The 17,114-nt window shown below is 45.4% G+C and overlaps 1 protein-coding gene across 1 annotated transcript in view; it reads left to right on the forward strand.

Moving 5' to 3' along the window:
• The first annotated feature begins 230 nt into the window (after positions 1-230).
• RGS5 (regulator of G protein signaling 5) overlaps positions 231-17,114 on the forward strand; it is a 51,164-nt gene continuing 34,280 nt past the window's right edge. Inside the window, exon 1 of the mRNA XM_047840929.1 lies at positions 231-364. Within this exon, the coding sequence (XP_047696885.1) occupies positions 321-364 (44 nt within the window). The 5' untranslated portion in view covers positions 231-320. The remainder of the gene's footprint in view (positions 365-17,114) is intronic.

Below are 17,114 nucleotides of genomic sequence, written 5' to 3' on the forward strand. Positions count from 1 at the left end.
CCTGGCACTCTGCTCCGAGGTGGGCTCACATTCATGTGTTAAAACCTGAATGACCAGTGCACAGGGGAGGCCCCTGCTGGAGCAGCCGGAGGCTAATGCTGCAGAGACAGGATTCCAGCCTCCTCCTCCAACGGCTGTGCCCCAGCCAGCGATTTCCTCTGAGGTCTGGATTGGTCCAGGGAGCAGCAGAGGGCTGGCAAAGAGCCTCTATATATTCCTCGGAGGGAAAGGCAGTCCCAGACAGTTAAGGAGTTCTCAAAGACTCGCTCTGCTGTGCAGAATCTCGTGTTCAAAACAGAGACGCTGAGCCGCTTGCCACAATGTGCAAAGGACTCGCGGCTTTGCCCCATTCGTGCCTGGAAAGGTGAGAACCAAGTTATTTGGGCTTAAGAGATGGAGATACGGAGAATCTTTGCGCAGGGGTGGATATCCAGAGGCGAGAGAGAGCTGTTGTTGTTTGTGCGGAAACAGGTGTGGGATTAGAGATTGGGGCTCGCCTCCTCTCTGCTAGCAGCAGAGAGGCTTGTAAGATCTGAGCAATAGGAGACAGATAGATGCACCATGGGGTATTTCGTGCACCATTTAAGATCTCGAACTTCATTTCCTCCAAGGAGATGCCTCGTCCATAGGGTGCTTGCTCAGAGTCAGAAGTGTATGGTTAAGAGCAAGAAATACAATATCGAATCGCCTGTGTTTGAATCCCGGTCCTACTGTTTTGTGGGGTCGGGCAATTTATTTACTCTCCGTATCTCAGTTTCCTTCTCTGAAACGGAGATGCCAGTAACCTACCTCGGGGGCTGCTTACGAGGACTGAATGAGTTACTGTATATTAAACCCTCAGCCCACTCCTGGCACCTAGGGGAACTGTGTAAATGTTAACCTTCATTGATTAATGTGCGTGGACAGAGAGAGAGGCAGGTTTGCCAGGAGGAAGAGGGGATTTCTCATTGTGCTGTGTATCTTGATCCCACTGGATAAAGTTAGCCGGAACCCTGGCGAGAAGAAGGCGGTTGGGACACAGAGGTTATTTATTAGCTAGCCTTCCTTTTTAGATAAATGGGAAAATACCTTTGAGGTTCTCTGGTTATCCTTAAGGTAGACAATATTCTGGAGGGAACCCTAAGCATCTGGGCCAAGTAAATAGAAGAAAACAAATATCGGACTTGTTAGAAAAGTTAACCCAACAACGCTACCTGACGCACAGAAGTAGGGATGTGTATTTTCCTCTTATTTCTTAAGCATGGATTTGATCACCTTTGGTGCGAGGCTTCATTATTTAAAGGAAATAAAGTGATCTGTGTGCAACCTAACTCCATCTCTAAAGGCTCTGGCAGTGTTTGCCTAAGAAGGTTGTGTTCCATGGGCTATTTATGATTTCTCTCGTCTCTTACAAGCTCAGGTCTGACCCCTATTACTGTTTTATATCTGATTCATGATCAACCTTAATATTGAATCCCTTTTTGTATCTTTGAGTGCACAGTGACATCCTATGCTCCAGGATGTAACTAATGTGCACGTGGGATGCTTGAGGGTGGCCAAGGAGCAAGCATGTTTTCCTGGATTGCCTGCACCTTTTGATTCACTGGCATGTGGTAGAATCTTCGAATTGTGTCCTACTCATTCTTGTTTTTCGTGGTCCATTTCCATTGCAAATAGAGTCTGATTTCCAAGGACAATGCTGAGAGGAGTTTTTAGAGGAATGGGATTGTGCAACTGTTAGCACACGTTCGTGGAAAGAGTCTGAGACTATTGGGGCTCCTGGGTGGCTCAGCCGGTGAAGCGTCCGACTTCAGCTCAGGTCATGATCTTGCGGTCCATGGGTTCGAGCCCCGCGTCGGGCTCTGTGCTGACAGCTCAGAGCCTGGAGCCTGTTTCAGATTCTGTGTGTGTGTGTGTCTCTCTCTCTCTGACCCGCCCTGGCTCATGCTCTGTCTCTCTCTCTCTCTCTCTCAAAAATAAATAAATGTCAAAAAAAAAAAAAAAAAGAGCCTGAGACTATTCTAAGGGAAGCATGTTGCTTGAATGAATGCATCCAAACCCATCATCTTTGCTCTCCTCTGTCTCTCACCTCCCTCTTCACCAGATGCCCCCCCCCATTTCTCTCCACATTACAAGAGGAACGTGGGTAGGTCTCAATGCTTAGATAAAGATATCTGAAGACTCATACATAAGAAATTAGGACAACATACATGCATACAAAACTAATCTGTTTATAATGCAAAGCTCTGCTGAAGAGTGAAATTGCAACTTTCAGTTGCTTTGGAAATAAAATTCAGTTTACCGAAACCAGATTAGCGTGTTGTGACTTATCCTGGCGGAAAGAGGACCCGTGAAGGAGTTAGGAGCAGATTCAGGCTTGTCATTATCTACATTTGCACCCATGAGCAAGTTCTTTCACTGCCCGGGGATTCTATCTTCTTATTGAATCAAGGAGACTTGGATTTGCCATTCTCTAACATCCTTTTCCATTCTAACATAGTTTCAATATGTTCAAAGCACAGTTGAATTCTGTGGCTAGCAAGAGATGCAATTAAAGGGAAATTTATCAAATTGATTTCTCTCTAAACATTTGGGAGCCGAAAAGACTCAATTAATGAAAAATCATCAAGAACCGAACCCTGTGCTGAAATCATGGCTGTGGCAGAAGCCACCTGCTCATAAGAAAGCAAACTTTACTTCGTGTACCAGGAGATTTAATCCCAGAACATATTTCTTTTTTCAACGTGGAGGGAAGCATTACACCAGAGTCAACTTTTACATAATGATAGAAGCTATTCTTTCTTTCTTTAGATCTTTAAGATCACTGCTTATTAAAACTCAAAGTTGACCTCACGTATTTTTATATATTTAACGAGACCAGTGGGGTGCCTGGGTGGCTCAGTAGGTTAAGCGTCTGACTTCAGCTCAGGTCATGATCTCATAGTTCATGAGTTTGAGCCCTGCATCAGGCTCCATGCTGGCCATGCATACGTTGTTTCTGTCTCTCCCTCCCCGTCCCCTGCTCCCACTCTCTTTCTCTGTCAAAATAAATAAACTTAAAAATTTTTTTTTTAAAAATATGGCTCTTTGGGAGAAGACAAAAATATTCTAAAATGAAAGGTGTTATGATGATTCCCAAAAAGTTGTTAGTGTAATATAAGCAGCCGGTGTGATTATTATAATTGTTCTCCCCCAGTGCTGACTAGTCCTGTCACCACGTTCACGGTTCACACCAACCCAAGAGGGGAGGAACCAAATAATGAAGACTTGGCTTCTGACAGAGAGTTTTTCCCTGGGATATTAGTGAAGTGTCATGAACTTACCTCTGCCAGTGTCTGCTGTAGATCTGATTTCTTTTTTTATTTCTTTTTAAATTTTTTTAATGTTTATATTTGAGAGAGAGACAGAGAGACTGAGATACTGAGTGCAAGCAGGGGAGGGGCAGAGAGAGAGAGCGAGACACAGAATCCAAAGCAGGCACTAGGCTCCGAGCCATCAGCACAGAGGCCGATGCAGGGCTCAAACTCACGAAACGGGAGATCATGACCTGAGCTGAAGTTAGACGCTTGACCAACTGAGCCACCTGGGCGCCCCTGATTTCTGTTTAAGGTGGTGAAAATATTTTCAATCCACAGTTCACAGGGAAGCTTCTGGTCATCTCCAGTTTGTGGGAATTTCAGGAGCTGTGCAGGGTTAATAACAAAGGTGATATTTTGGTACTTTCCGTTTATATTTATTTTTACTACACATTCCATTTTTTCCTCCTCTTTGATTTATATGGGTCTAGGTGTGGATAATTTAGAATAGAAAGGCATCTAATAAGCAGGGCCATTAATCAACTAATCTTTTAAGGTTGTTAAACCACGTGGAAACACCTTGCTGAGTGGGCCAAGGCTCCTGGGTCTGCAGGATTAAGTAAACCCAGCTTTTTCAAAGGCATGAACACACCCTTGGGCCAACCGTGGAAAGAACACTGTAGCAGTGAAATTGAACAAGTCATAGAACCAGTAAGAGATCACCAAAGAAGCCTACAGAGATAGGGGTGGAGCCTCCAGTTGATGTTAGGATCATGCTTTCTGCAAATAAGTATGAATTTGAACCCTGTTGTAGCTCATCATCTTGTGATATAATCACCAATATCAATCGCCAATTGAAACACTATAATGTTACAGAAGTAAATGAACTAAATTGTTCATAAATTTCAATAAACTAAATAGTTCAATAAAGTTGAGGGGTGGGGAATCACTAAGAATACCTTCGTTTTGATTCTTATTGATGCCACAGTATTGATCAGTTCTCTGGATTGCCTTTCAAACCTCCATACTTGCCTTAGGCATAAGGACAGAGGACCCAGACCCTGCTCTCAAGGAAACTGCAGCCCAGTTAGGGAAAGAAACAAGAAAGCGTATGGAAATTAGCTGAGATCCACTATGAGGGAGTAACTGCACGGAGTTTCCCTGACCACCAAAAGCTCTCTGAGCACCCCCCTAGCCCTTCCCCCCCCAACCCCACAACAGCTTTCGGTGGTCAGGGAAAATTTGCAGGAAGTTGCCAGAAACGATACTTAGGCCAGGCTCATGAACTGAGTCTCAGGAAGGAGTTAGCCAGGCCTATATGGGAAGAGCCCAGAGGAAGAAGGTGTTCCAAGGCCATCTGCGGAACCTACCTGGGCAAAGTCAAGGAGGGGAGAGGGCCCAGGGAGTGTGACTGCTGTTCAGACTCCTTTGTACTCTTGGTGTTATCCCCCTGAGACAAGCACAGAGGGAACTTTGAATTTCTAATCAGTTACCCTCCTGTGCAGCATGTCCTTTTTTACTGTCTCCTGGGGACCTGTCAATTTCCCATCCCCTCCTGTCTGTGAAGATTGAAGAGATCTGCTCAGGAGGAAAGATATCCCCACCCCTTTGCCTAAAGAGTTTATTTACAAAAAAGACAATCTGCCATTGGCATATAGTAGGTACTTAATAAATATTTTTGTCTAGAGAACGCATGAATAAATTTACAAGTGGAGACAGACTTGCTCCCAGGGTGGCCTGGTGCTTCCTCTGCTTCCAAAGGGATCGGGAAGAACAACAGTGATATTCGGGGGCTGCCAGGGGACAGAGTATGCATGTTCCAAAACAAAGAGGGATTTCCGGGGTGACGGAGAGCTGGGGGGAGCGGGAGGGGAGGAGTAGGAGAGGGAGGAGGGTGGGGAGGAGACTCCCTCCAGCATTTCTGCAACTTCCATAGGAAAACTGTGTTAAAGAGGTGAGTGTTCTTGTTTCTAGTGAGGGTAGGTGCAGCTGTTGGTGAAGCTTCTAACACCCTATGACTTCAGCTCTTTCTCGAGCAGTTACTACGCCAGCTTTTCTGATGAAAAGCTTCCTTCCCTAAAGGAGGCACCTCTTCCTCGTCTTTCGGTCAGCCTGGCCTATGTTGAAACACCAGATATCAACTCAAAACACGCTTGGATCCCGGAACCTTCAGTGTGGAAGGATCCTTGAAAGGTCATCTAATTTTTCTGGGGCACCTGGGTGGCTCAGCTGGTTAAGCATCCAACATCAGCTCAGGTCATGATCTCACAGTTTGTGGGTTCGAGCCCCGTATTGGGGTCTCTGCTGACAGCTCGGAGCCTGGAGCCTGCTTCGGATTCTGTGTCTCCTTGTCTCTCTGCCCCTCTCCTGCTCATGCTCTGTCTCTCTTTCTTAAAAGTAAACAAACATTAAAAAATTTTTAAAAATTATCTAATTTTTCCTTCTTTCGCAAACACCACCCACTGTTATGGGATAGCTGATATCTAGGGATGGGGTTAATGTTTCTCCGGCTCTCTGTTCATGGCTTTTGTCTGTCCTGCTGGCCAGAAAGCAAAGGAACTAAACTTTAATTAGTTCCGTCAGAACCAATCCTTAGTAACAGGAACCAGACTCTGGCTGGAGGCCAGAAGATAGCAGGTTCCTATCTCTTTCTTTAAAGTTCCAATCAGTTCTCAGATAACATTGAGCCTGCACTGTATTTTAAAGGCTGAGTCACCCAGAGGATAAAGACAGTGAAAGCCTGTTTTTGACTGCCTGAGATTACACATTTTAGGAATGCTGAAAAAAACCCAGAGTCAAGTAAACCCAGAGAAGGACACAAGCTCACAGTCTGTTCCCTGCCTCCACATTAGTGGTGAGGTGGAGTAAAAAGAACACCACGCTCGTAACTCTACCTCTGTTATTTCCTAGCTGTGTGAACTCGAGAAAGTCGCTAAACCTCTCCGAGCTTCATTTCCTCATCTGTAAATGAGGCTACTTTTCTTGTTGGGGAGAGATGCTATAACCCCTATGAAAGACTTCATTGCCTTCCATCCTTCTTCCCCTCTTCGTGGGTGATCGGGAGTTAAGTCTCAATTATGGGCCAACGCTTTTGACAAAACTTATTGACTTTCATCCTTCCTCATCGTAACCTCATCTCTTTTTTGTTTTAATAGTAAAGACGAATTTGTCAGTTAGTACGGTATTTTTACCATTCCATCTACAATTCCTTCAGCAGGTGTCTCCTTTAAGAACAGACCGGCTCTCCATAGAACATTAAAAGACATTAAAAACCAGGAGCATACTTAAACATGAACAACTCTTGAATATTTGTAAATATCCAGTAAGCATCCAAATATCCTCAACGGTCTTTTTGCAGTTGGGTTGTGTGAATCGGGATCAAACAAAGATCATACTTTTGTATCGCTATTACTGAATTATATTATTAGGTGGATAAGCACTAGCCATGGATCTAGTGTTCCTTCTGCAATTAACCAGGCTCAGTTATGTAAAAGCACTTCTCACAGAAGCACCTAGAGACTGAGAGGCCAGCGCTTTTATCTGGTGGAGAGACATTAGCAATTGTTGGGGGGGCTGGTGGGGATTAATGTTTTATTTTTGAGAGAGAGAGCGCGCGCGCGCGAGCATGAGCAGGGGAGGGGCAGAGAGAGGGGAGGGACAGAGGATCCAAAATGGGATCCGCGCTAAAGGCAGTGAGCCCGATGTGGGGCTCGAACTCGCAAACCATGAGATCGTGTCCTGAGCTGAAGTCCGACGTCAACCGACTGAGCCACCGAGGCGCCCCAGAAATCCTATTTTGAAGCGATCTGACAGAGCAGGTGTGGCGAGGTGGGGTGCACGGTTCACAAACAACGTTGACGTGAGGGGTTTGTGTCCGGCGCCCTTTCGCCCACCCTTCCTGTCCCTTTACGGACTGCAGAAACCTTGTCACAGAGCCTGCCGGGCTCAGATCACGTTAACTAAGCGCCTACTGCGCGCAGCACATCATGCCAAGACCTGGAAGCTGGATCTTTTTTCTACTCTTTTACTTGTCAGTTGCGGGGGGTGGGGGGCGGGGTGAGGAGCCCTCTCCCCCATGGGCTGCTCCAGTAGCTCACGTGCAGTTGCCCCAAGACGGAACAGATACCCCTAAATCTCCCCCCAGGCACGGATGACACATAAACCCCAGGCTCACACGTTGGGATGGATTGAGAGACCCTTACCTCACTCCTTAGTCATAGGAGTCATAGGAATAGGCTTCCTGGCTTTTACTTCTCTTTTTCTTGCAATTATTTGTGGAACACAAGAATTTTTAGATGCACGTGCAAAAGGCTCTACACCTCCTGGAGAGGGTACCGGGTGGGGAATACAGGGGTCCTGAGCTGTAACCTTCACTTCCAATAAGTAGCAGAGGGTGAGTTGTGAGTCAGGTGCCTCTTGGAATGGTGATGAGGCAATTAACATGACCCTCTTCCTTTCTTCCAGCTTTATCACTTTGTTGTGCTTGATTTGGACACCATGTATTTTGAGGAAAGAGTGTACTTTTATTCTAATTTTGCATCTCCTCCCAAGTCCTGCAGGAAGGCCAGGGAAGTAACTTCGGGATGTAGCTTGAAAGCAGCAATCAATTAAAATGTGAGTTTTCTTCCACCCACTCTGGATCTCAATGGACTAAATTAAGAACCCCATATTTCTTAAAAATACTCGTGACACATCCAGAATAAACTTTCGGTTTGTGAAAAATCTGTATTTATGTGCAGTGGAATGTGATTCTTTTATTTTGGTGAATTCCATGAAAGGAAAAGATGGTTTCAGTCTCTTGTCAGATCCAGGGGTAATGTAGGTTCAAAGGTCACGGATTCTAACAGTCTGTGATTTTGGTACTTTGTTTACAGCTAACCTAAGGAGTGTAAGCTCCCGGAGGGCAGGGAGGGGAATGTGATGTGAAGTCACAGACCCACCAGGCCTTGGGGGTGTGGTTCCGTCGATTGCCTTCACACAGTGTCATGTTTTTCTCCAGTCAGTGGAGAGAGTGGCCCTACCCATGCCCTTCCAAATGCCGCCCAGAGCAAGACTCATCCTTTGCCTTAACAGTGAAATAGGTGCCATCCTTGAGGCTAGAACGAGAAGGGTTGAATCGGGATTTCTAGGCCTTTATATCTGTCACCAGTTCTCATCTACCAGCCGAGTAGATCCTGGAGTCCTCACAGTTCTTGGGGACTGCTTTGGACCCCAAGAATCCATGCCAGGCATACAGTGCACGATGGCTGCAATTTCTGCCTCCATGAGGACATACAGCTTGCCTCTACCCCAGGCATTAGAAATTGGGTCTTTCCTGGAAAATCTGAAGGTGCAGTCAACCTAATCATAGGATGCCTGTGTCATCAGCACAGCTGATGCACATGGGACTGGGTTTATTGGCTCTGACCAGAGGGCTCCTGGAAAGCTCAGACAGGCTGTTTCTTTGCAAAGCATTCTATCCAGTTCCCAGGTCAGGATAAAAGAACTTGGCCTGACATTCTTTTTTTTCTCCTTCAACAAGGAAATAGTGCAGGGTTGAAAGGATTCAGCCAAGCAGTCTCTAAATGCTTTGGGCAGTCAACATCTGATCATCCCAATGGCTCTCTGAATAGTAAAAGAGGCCAAGGCCATCGGTCTATATTCTACCCGTTCTTCTCTCTCCTATCGGACTGCTTCCCGGGACACTTCTCAAACGACACCTAGCCCGTCTGGACAGAATCTCACTCAGATCCTCAAACTCTGCCTTCCAGAAAGATGTTGGAACCACCACACTCAAGTCAGATGAGGAGCCGCAGCATGAAGTAAAATACTTGAAAAATGTAAAGTGCTCTCTCCTCTGTAAGTGCTTATTATCGGTAGCAAAGTGGAGCTGTTTTGGTCAAGCTGCTACTTTTTGACATCTTCTTGTGCAGAACATCTGTTTCGGGAGGAGGCCCTTGTCTATGGGGATTCGGGAAGGTTGGAAAGGATCAAGATGTTCCACTAACAAAGTCATTTGTTGTGTTTGGCAACGTATTGAAGTGACAGTTAGCAAGAGATACCTGAGTCAAGACCGTGGGACCGAATGACCTATGCACTTTGGGACAAGGTCAACGGTGCAGGTCACACTGAAGACTTTCTCCAAAGAGCCCACCGTCTAAGATCTGGTGCTGGTGCTTTCTGAATGACAAGCTTCCAGAAGCTTAGACTTAGTTTCCCAATCCCCCTAATCTAAAAACACGTATGTCAATTTGAACATGCACATTTATACGTGTGCACCTGTGTGCGCACACACACACACATACACACACCTCTGATATTTTCTACAACTTGGCAAAGAGACGGATTGTTTGTTCAAATCAGAGATCCACACAGATAAATCAAAAGCAAAGCTGTTTGCCAAGATGGGTGTAGATTGATGGGGACTTTTTCCTTTTCCAGCAAACATGTCTCCTACCTTCATAGTTAGCGTTTACACTTCCTCCTTTAGCTGGCAGTATTGAAGGGAAAACACCTCTGTAAGTTGGGATTTTCCCCAAATTCTCAACAGAGGGTTCGAAAGCCTTTAGATTTTTTTTTTTGAATTGCCCTCTAACTTTTATTTTCCAGATTCACTGAGAATAGCTTAACCTTTGTCTCTCTTCCTGAGCCATACAGGGCCCTTCGTAATTAAGCCAGAATGAGTACCAAAGGCTGGAAGGGTAGGGAGGGAAGGAATACGTGACTTTCGTCGGCCACTCATAGAACACGTTTTAGTAAATGCATACAGGCTTAAGAGCAAGAAAAAGGCAAGAATAGCAGAGACAACAGATGGTTATGACCGTCTAGAAATGAGTGCCTTGTACAATCTTCATTGCTCAGATGCACGCAGTAAAGCCAAGTGCCCAGAATTGATGGATTCTTCTCCTTGAGGGGAGTGTGGTATGTTTTTCTCTCTCCTCTATTACCACCAACTCAGAATCAGAGGCTGAGAATAGGAGCAGAGTCACAGACAAACCCCTTCTTTTATAGATGAGAAGACAGGTCCAGACCTTGTGACGACTTGTCCAAGATCACAGAGCTGGTTGGAGTTGGAGCTAATTCAAGGTCTGCAGCTTGACTTTTCACCTTTGTTTTATCTGGTGGACTTTAATGTATGAGTTTTGTACGCCTCCACTTTTAAAATACTTCTTCTTCCCTAGACACCATCCTTCAAAAGATTTTGGCTACCAAATAAACTGTCGTCTTTAAGAAAAAAAAATGTGTCTCCCCATGTCAACTTGCCAGATGCCTATAGCTGCCAACGAGAATAACCGAACAGGACAAGTCAGGCTTATCACATAGTGATTAAGGGCCCAGGGGCTGTAAGGAGATTGAGTTTGACTCCTACCATTGTCATTGATCGGGTGATTTTGGACAAGCTTCTCTGTAACTCAGTTTTCTCGTCTGTAAGGTGGCGATAATATCGATACTTCCTTCGCGGGGTTGTTATAAGCACTAGGCAAGGTTATGCATTAGATGCGTTGAGTCAACCCACTTAATTAGTGGACATGCACGTGCTTTGTCTTAGTGCGCGATTTTTCTTAGTCACCTTCACTTTGGGAAAGCTTTGCCGCCAAGTATCAAGATGGGGCTACGACAGGGAACCGCGAAGCATCCAAAGTTAAACGAGACAACTCCCATTGCCAGTTCCCCTTCTCCGTCTGTGCCTCTTTCGTTGCATTGCAGAATGTTCTGCCATCTTCAGTGAACATTTCTCAGGCCATATCTCAAGGGTTTAACTAGATACTCAACCATTTAGAAGACACTGTCCTTCCCATCTACTTTCTGTGGCATGGCCCTAGCCCCTCTCTGGCCCCGCTTCCTCGGGTCTTTTGTCCCTTGCTGTGTTTTATATCCGACGGTCTCCTATCAGCCGTGACTTGCATTTGCGATACGTGAAATGACAGGTGCATTTGTCTAAGATCCCTTGTGCCTTCTGTCTAGAGGAGGGTGCTCAGCCCAGGGGCGCCCGCTTTGCCTCTCGCTGGTGACCATCTGCTCGGTTCCTGGACCTGTGTCTATCCTGAGCCCAGGTCTCCAACTTAGTCACTCCCATCCAGTCCCAGCAACCACACAATGTGGGGCATCCCATTCTTCGGTTCCCGGTGTGTGGGCCCCACAAGGCAGACTGCGTGGCTCTTTGAAGGAAAATGAAGGAGCGCCATAAGCACGCTGGAGAGAAGTTTCCAGCATCGCGACCCCACAACACACCCTATACGCTTCGAAAGCTTCTTTGGAATTTTTGGAAAACGTCTTAGGAAGACGAGGACGTCTGTAGTAAACTTGGGGAAGGATCCCTGGGGAGCTGGAGGAAGCACAGGGAGTGAGTATCTGTTTGGGGACGCAAAGCAATACTGTCACAGGGTCTATCACAGACCCCCTATCACACAGGGTCACAGCCAAATCATACACCTCCGCCCCCCCCACCCATCAACCCCTTGGGGAGACTTTCTCTGTTTCTCCCTCAGGGGAAGGGTGGCCCTCCAGCCTCTGAGCTCTCACGGAACTTTCGCATCTTCCTTGTGGCTCATGCCACTTTTTACCCCACTTTGGGGTATTTAACAGCACCTACTTTAATTCTCATCCCAACCCTGCAAGGGAGGTGTTATCAACATCACTGTTTTACCAATGAAGAGGCATGGCAATTTAGGTGTCGGGCCCAAGGGCAGACAATACACTCTGCATGCGTGAGTCCCAACGTGCTAATTTCACATCTAGAGCTTATCCCAGCTTATCACAGCCGCATCCTACAGACACATCTGCTTCATCAGATGAAAGGTGAGGAACAATCTCTTAGCAATTGCGTGGAACATTCCCCTGTGCTCTAGTACAGTGCCCGACAGACTGGGGTTAACTCTATTAGAGTCTGAGAAGTGAATGAATATAGAAACGAATGTGGGAATCCATGAGCAGACCGTTCCTGAAAACAGAAATCTTGAGAAGATTAAGGGGCTGTTAGCAGGATGTTGGCGGCAGGAGAGAAGAAATGGCGTGAAATCAAATTCCGGGCCTCAGACAAAGAAATAGTCCTGTTCCTCACAGTTATGTTATTATTTTGCTCAACGAACCCTCCTAATAATTTGCCAAAGATAAATGTTAACCAACTGGTTTTGATTATTTGAGGTAATGCATTTGGATCCAATACATAAATTCACGGGGAGAAGACACGTTACATTGCGGGAACCATAATTTTATTAAGTGATGTGACACATGTTGCTGTTGAGTAAGGTCTCAATAAATAGAATTTCACTCTGTTTCCTTTCTTCCTTCTTCAATATTCTTTATGACTCATCTTATGTCCTTCTTTTGTAATATATAAAACAAGTTAAATAAGGCAGGGGCCATGTGCACCTAGAAACGTTCAGTCTGTAAAGTCCCTTAAATTATAAAAGTTTAAAGCAGAATGGCACGGAGATGTTCGAAGGCTACGGCTCACACTAGTGTTCCGAGAAGCTCTCGTGGGAAGGTCGCTGGCCCTTCTACTTGGGGAATTAAAATAAACCATAAATTTCTGTCGTCCTCAACTTGAAGACAATGTTCCCACTACTTATTATCTGGCTTCCCAACTGAATTACCAAAAGTCCAGAAATCCTGCCAACAATATTTCGAATAAGACAGGGAATTGAAGGTCAAAGGGAAATAATCTGCTTCTATCTTGTCTGTCTCGTCCCCCCACGGCCTCTTTCATCACCCCCAATAACCTGCTCCGCATGATGGGTGTGTCAGGCACAGGCCATGAAAGCATGGGAAATGTCTCAATTTCCACGGGAACCCTTGGTACGGAATAGCCAGTGCTTGGGAAAAACAATATATTTTTTTTGATGCTTATTTATTTTTGAGAGACAGAGAGAGACACAGGCTGCGAGCAGGGGAGGGGCAGAGAGACAGAGAGGGAGACACAGAATCCAAAGCAGGCTCCGGGCTCTGAGCTATCAGCACAGAGCCCGGTGCAGGGCTCGAACCCACGAACCGTGAGATCATGACCTGAGCTGAAGTCGGACGCTCAACCGACTGAGCCACCCAGGCACCCCTCTTCCATTTTTAAATAGCACAAGGGAGGTGATATTGCCACGTAGCTCTGAGCCTCACCAGGCAGCAGCAGACGTCTCTGGATTGGCTTTCCTTGTTACCCCATAGAAGTGTCCTCCAGCTGTGTGCCCTTGCTGTACCCTCAGAATTAGCTGCACTATTCCAAGGTAGAAGCCTTCTGAAAGGGGCTCATCTGGCATATTAGTCACCCAGATCTTTGTTGAACATATTTTATTCTGTTCCATTCCATTCCATTCATCCATTCAATAAACATTTAGTAACATGTGCAAGATGCTGTGATAGAGATAGGAGGGCAAATATAATTAGGCAGCAATAAGAATAGGTAACACTTACAGAATATTTGCTATGCTCCAAGTGCTATTCTAAACATTTCAATGCATTAATTTATTTAGCTTCGTATCATAGATATGAGATTGAGGCTATATTATCACCATTTTACATAGAAAAATGGAGGCTCAGAAATTAAGCAACGTGCCCAAAGTCACCCAGCTGGTGAGAAAGAGTTGGAACATAAACCCAAGCAACGTGGGCTTGTGCGCTTAGGAGGTAAAGCAACTTTAAAGTACTCAGTTAATTTCAAGGTGCTCTGGGAGACCAAGGACACAAGATTCGGTACTCACCCGCCAGAAACCGGCTATCTCGCCGGAAGTACATACATATGGAGCTAAGACGTACATTCGTGAGGGACTAGAGTGAGTGAAAATGGGCCGCCTGCAACTTTGCAGAAAACAATGTGTTCTGGGGTGCCTGGGTGGCTCAGGTCAAGATCTCATGGTTTGTGAGTTCGAGGCCTGTATCTGGCTCTGTGCTGACAGCTCGGAGCCTGGAGCTTGCTTCAGATTCTGTGTCTCCCTCTCTCTCTGCCCCTTCCCCACTCTCTCTCTCTCTCTCAAAAATAAATAAAACATTTAAAAAATTTAAAAAACAAAACAAAACTACAATGTGTTCTATCCCTTGCTCCAGAACTTCTTAGAGATCTTGGGATAAGTTCTTGTGAGATCTTATAAAAAACCTTTTAATTTCCATAAGCCTTGGTGTTTTGTGTTTTCTTTTAAAATAAGAGGAGGGTGATGTGCCTGGGTGGCTTAGTCAGTTAAGCAACCAACTCTTGATTTCGACTCGGGTCACGATCTCCTGGTTCATGAAGTCGAGCCCCACGTCGAACTCTGCACTGACCGCTCAGAGCCTGCTTTGCTCTCTCTCTCTCTCTCTCTCTCTCTCTCTGTGTCTCTCTCTGCCCCTCCCACCCTCTCTTAAAATAAATAAACAAACAAAAAAGTAAGGGGGGGGGTAAATTAAAAGCCCTCTAAGGCCCCTTAACTATGCCTCGATTTTGTGACTTGTTACCAGAGAAGGCAGAAAGAAGTGTAGGCTGGGGTAGTTACTTTTCAGGAAAGGAGTGAGATTTGTTTGCCTCTTCAAGTAGTAGAACAGCTGTAAATTGCCATTTCGACAGTGGGAGAGCAAGACCATGTGCGTGGGAGATAATGGGGAGACCAGCAGGAATGAGATAGACATTTTTCGTCACTGGCATAGGAGTGTTAGCAAATCATCATCATGGTCACTGTCCTCATCCCTGCCATGTGCAGAGTGCGTGGTAAATATTTCAGGCATTAATCCAAGTGCTTCATATGGAGTAACTCAGTTTATCAGCATAAGAACCTTTTGAGGTAGGTGCCATTATTGTCTCCATTTTCCATCTTACAGATGAGAAAACGGAGGAGAAGTAAGGTTTAAAAACTTGCCAAAAGTCACAGAGGTGGTTGGGTAAATCTGGATGGTTTGGCTCCAACATCCATGCCCCTAACCACCATGCTATTCTTTCTCCTGCCTTTTAGTTCTGGTATTAATTTGATTCTATGGGTAAGGGCTCAACGTTCCGCTTTGCTCTGCAAACTCTTGGCAGTTATATAACCTGAGACGGGCTTTTACCACAGTTGGGAGGCGGACATTTTCTTTGCCAAGGGCAGAGAAGAGATTTAACACAATTCAACATGCTATTTGTCACTGTAATCATGGAATTGAGATCTGGAAAGTGTCTTCTGAGATCCTCTGGACAGACCCAGGTGGTTATATATGACTTAAGTTATCCAAAACAACTGGTTGCTTTTCTTTTCTTGATGATTCTTATTTTTTTTTTTTCCAGCAATGGAAACTTTGCCACATATAGTTCACTATTCCCATGGTTTCATCACCATATGGTTACTGAGTTCTCCCGAACATTTACTGTTTTAATTTAAGCAATCCCGTGTTTGTGTGGGGGGTACTTTTTCACACTTACAGGTGACTGGTTTTGAACAATTTTAAAATGGATACATCATTATTTATATTTCTTATTTGAAGCTTTATAATGCTTTGGGGCCCTTGCTTGGGTCTGGATACCATTTTGGATAAGCTAGGAGCTCTGGTGCTAAGGGCAAGTCTCATGGGCACCTTATTTCTTTGCCCTTCTATGGTCCTACCAACCCCCCCGGAGTCCTGCGGTGTGGGCTAGACAAGGGTGGTGGTTTGATGAGTTGGAGAACACTGGACAACCGTCCTCTGACTTGCCTCAGGAATGCCCTCTTGTCCCTCTGTTTTTCGGTCTCTTCCTTTACTATTCATTAAAAGCAATTCTCTTCTCTGAGAAGATGCCACCCTATTTCCCTGATGAGTTTAGGGTCTTGGAAAACAAAGGCCAGAAATGGAGTACTGCCTTCAATTAATATCTGCTTTTGGCCTTACAGCACAGCTTTGTCAGAGGTAAGAATGCACAAATGCCTGAGTACCTCAAGCATTGTCTCAGAACTATGATTGAGGGAATACAGATTCTTAAAAGTAAGAGGAAAAACTCTATGGAGAGGAAAACATGAACTAACACCTCGGTAAATTAATATTTTGTGTAAATCACTGTTATTATCTTTAAAACTTGCTATAGATCAGTTGCTTTCTGCCCGTTTGCTGTGGGGAGGAGTGAGCTCTCGACCAGGTAGAGCGCTTACACCTAGATTGCGTGATTATAAGGAAAGTCCGGTGACCTCGCGTGGTCTTCCACACCCATATGTATCAGGGATCTGGGGAGACAGAGTGTCTCTCCCCCATGTGACTGAGGAAGAAGATGCATCACCAGATAGGGCCGGACTCTATCAACCTGCCCACGTCCAGTCTGCTTTTGATCAGTAGGAAGCAAACGAGGGTGCCACAAAGATAGAGCCTTCCACACCACCTGTAGGTGAGTCAGGCCCTCCCTTCTGTTTTTGGTCACTGCTAAGACCCTCCTGTCTTCCCCAGAGTAGGGCCACCAGAAATTGCTTCTGACTTTTCCTAATTCTCTCAGTTCTATCTTTGTCATCTCGCCAAGAAAGTCATGTTGAAGGTACCAAGAAAAGAGGCAGGGCTAAAATAAAACGAAAGCATCTATTTGGGGTCTCAGAATTGCGGCTCAGAAGGTAAAGATTCGGGTAGCAACTCAGATTGTCATTTCCTCCTCCCCCCCCCCCCCACCCTTCTGCCAGGGAACAAAAGTCAGGGGTTTTTAAAGACAAAAGGGAAGGCAATGCTTGTATATGTTGTTTACAAAGAATTTCGATTGGTGTTGGTGGCAGGAAACAAATCTTGGCCAAATATAATTGGTTGCTAAGGCAATCACTAAGCAAAACCTCTTACTATCGCAAGTAGCAGGTGTTCAGGCTGAGTCCTTGGAATATTTGCAGCTAGTTCAAGGTTTATGATTTCACCCTGTGTGAACGTGCATAAGGCCCAATACTTTAATGGCGTCCACCGCTCCATTTTCAAAGCCCTGGACAGAAG

The sequence above is a fragment of the Prionailurus viverrinus genome, chromosome F1, assembly GCF_022837055.1.
Source record: "Prionailurus viverrinus isolate Anna chromosome F1, UM_Priviv_1.0, whole genome shotgun sequence".
Taxonomy (NCBI): Eukaryota; Metazoa; Chordata; class Mammalia; order Carnivora; family Felidae; genus Prionailurus; species Prionailurus viverrinus.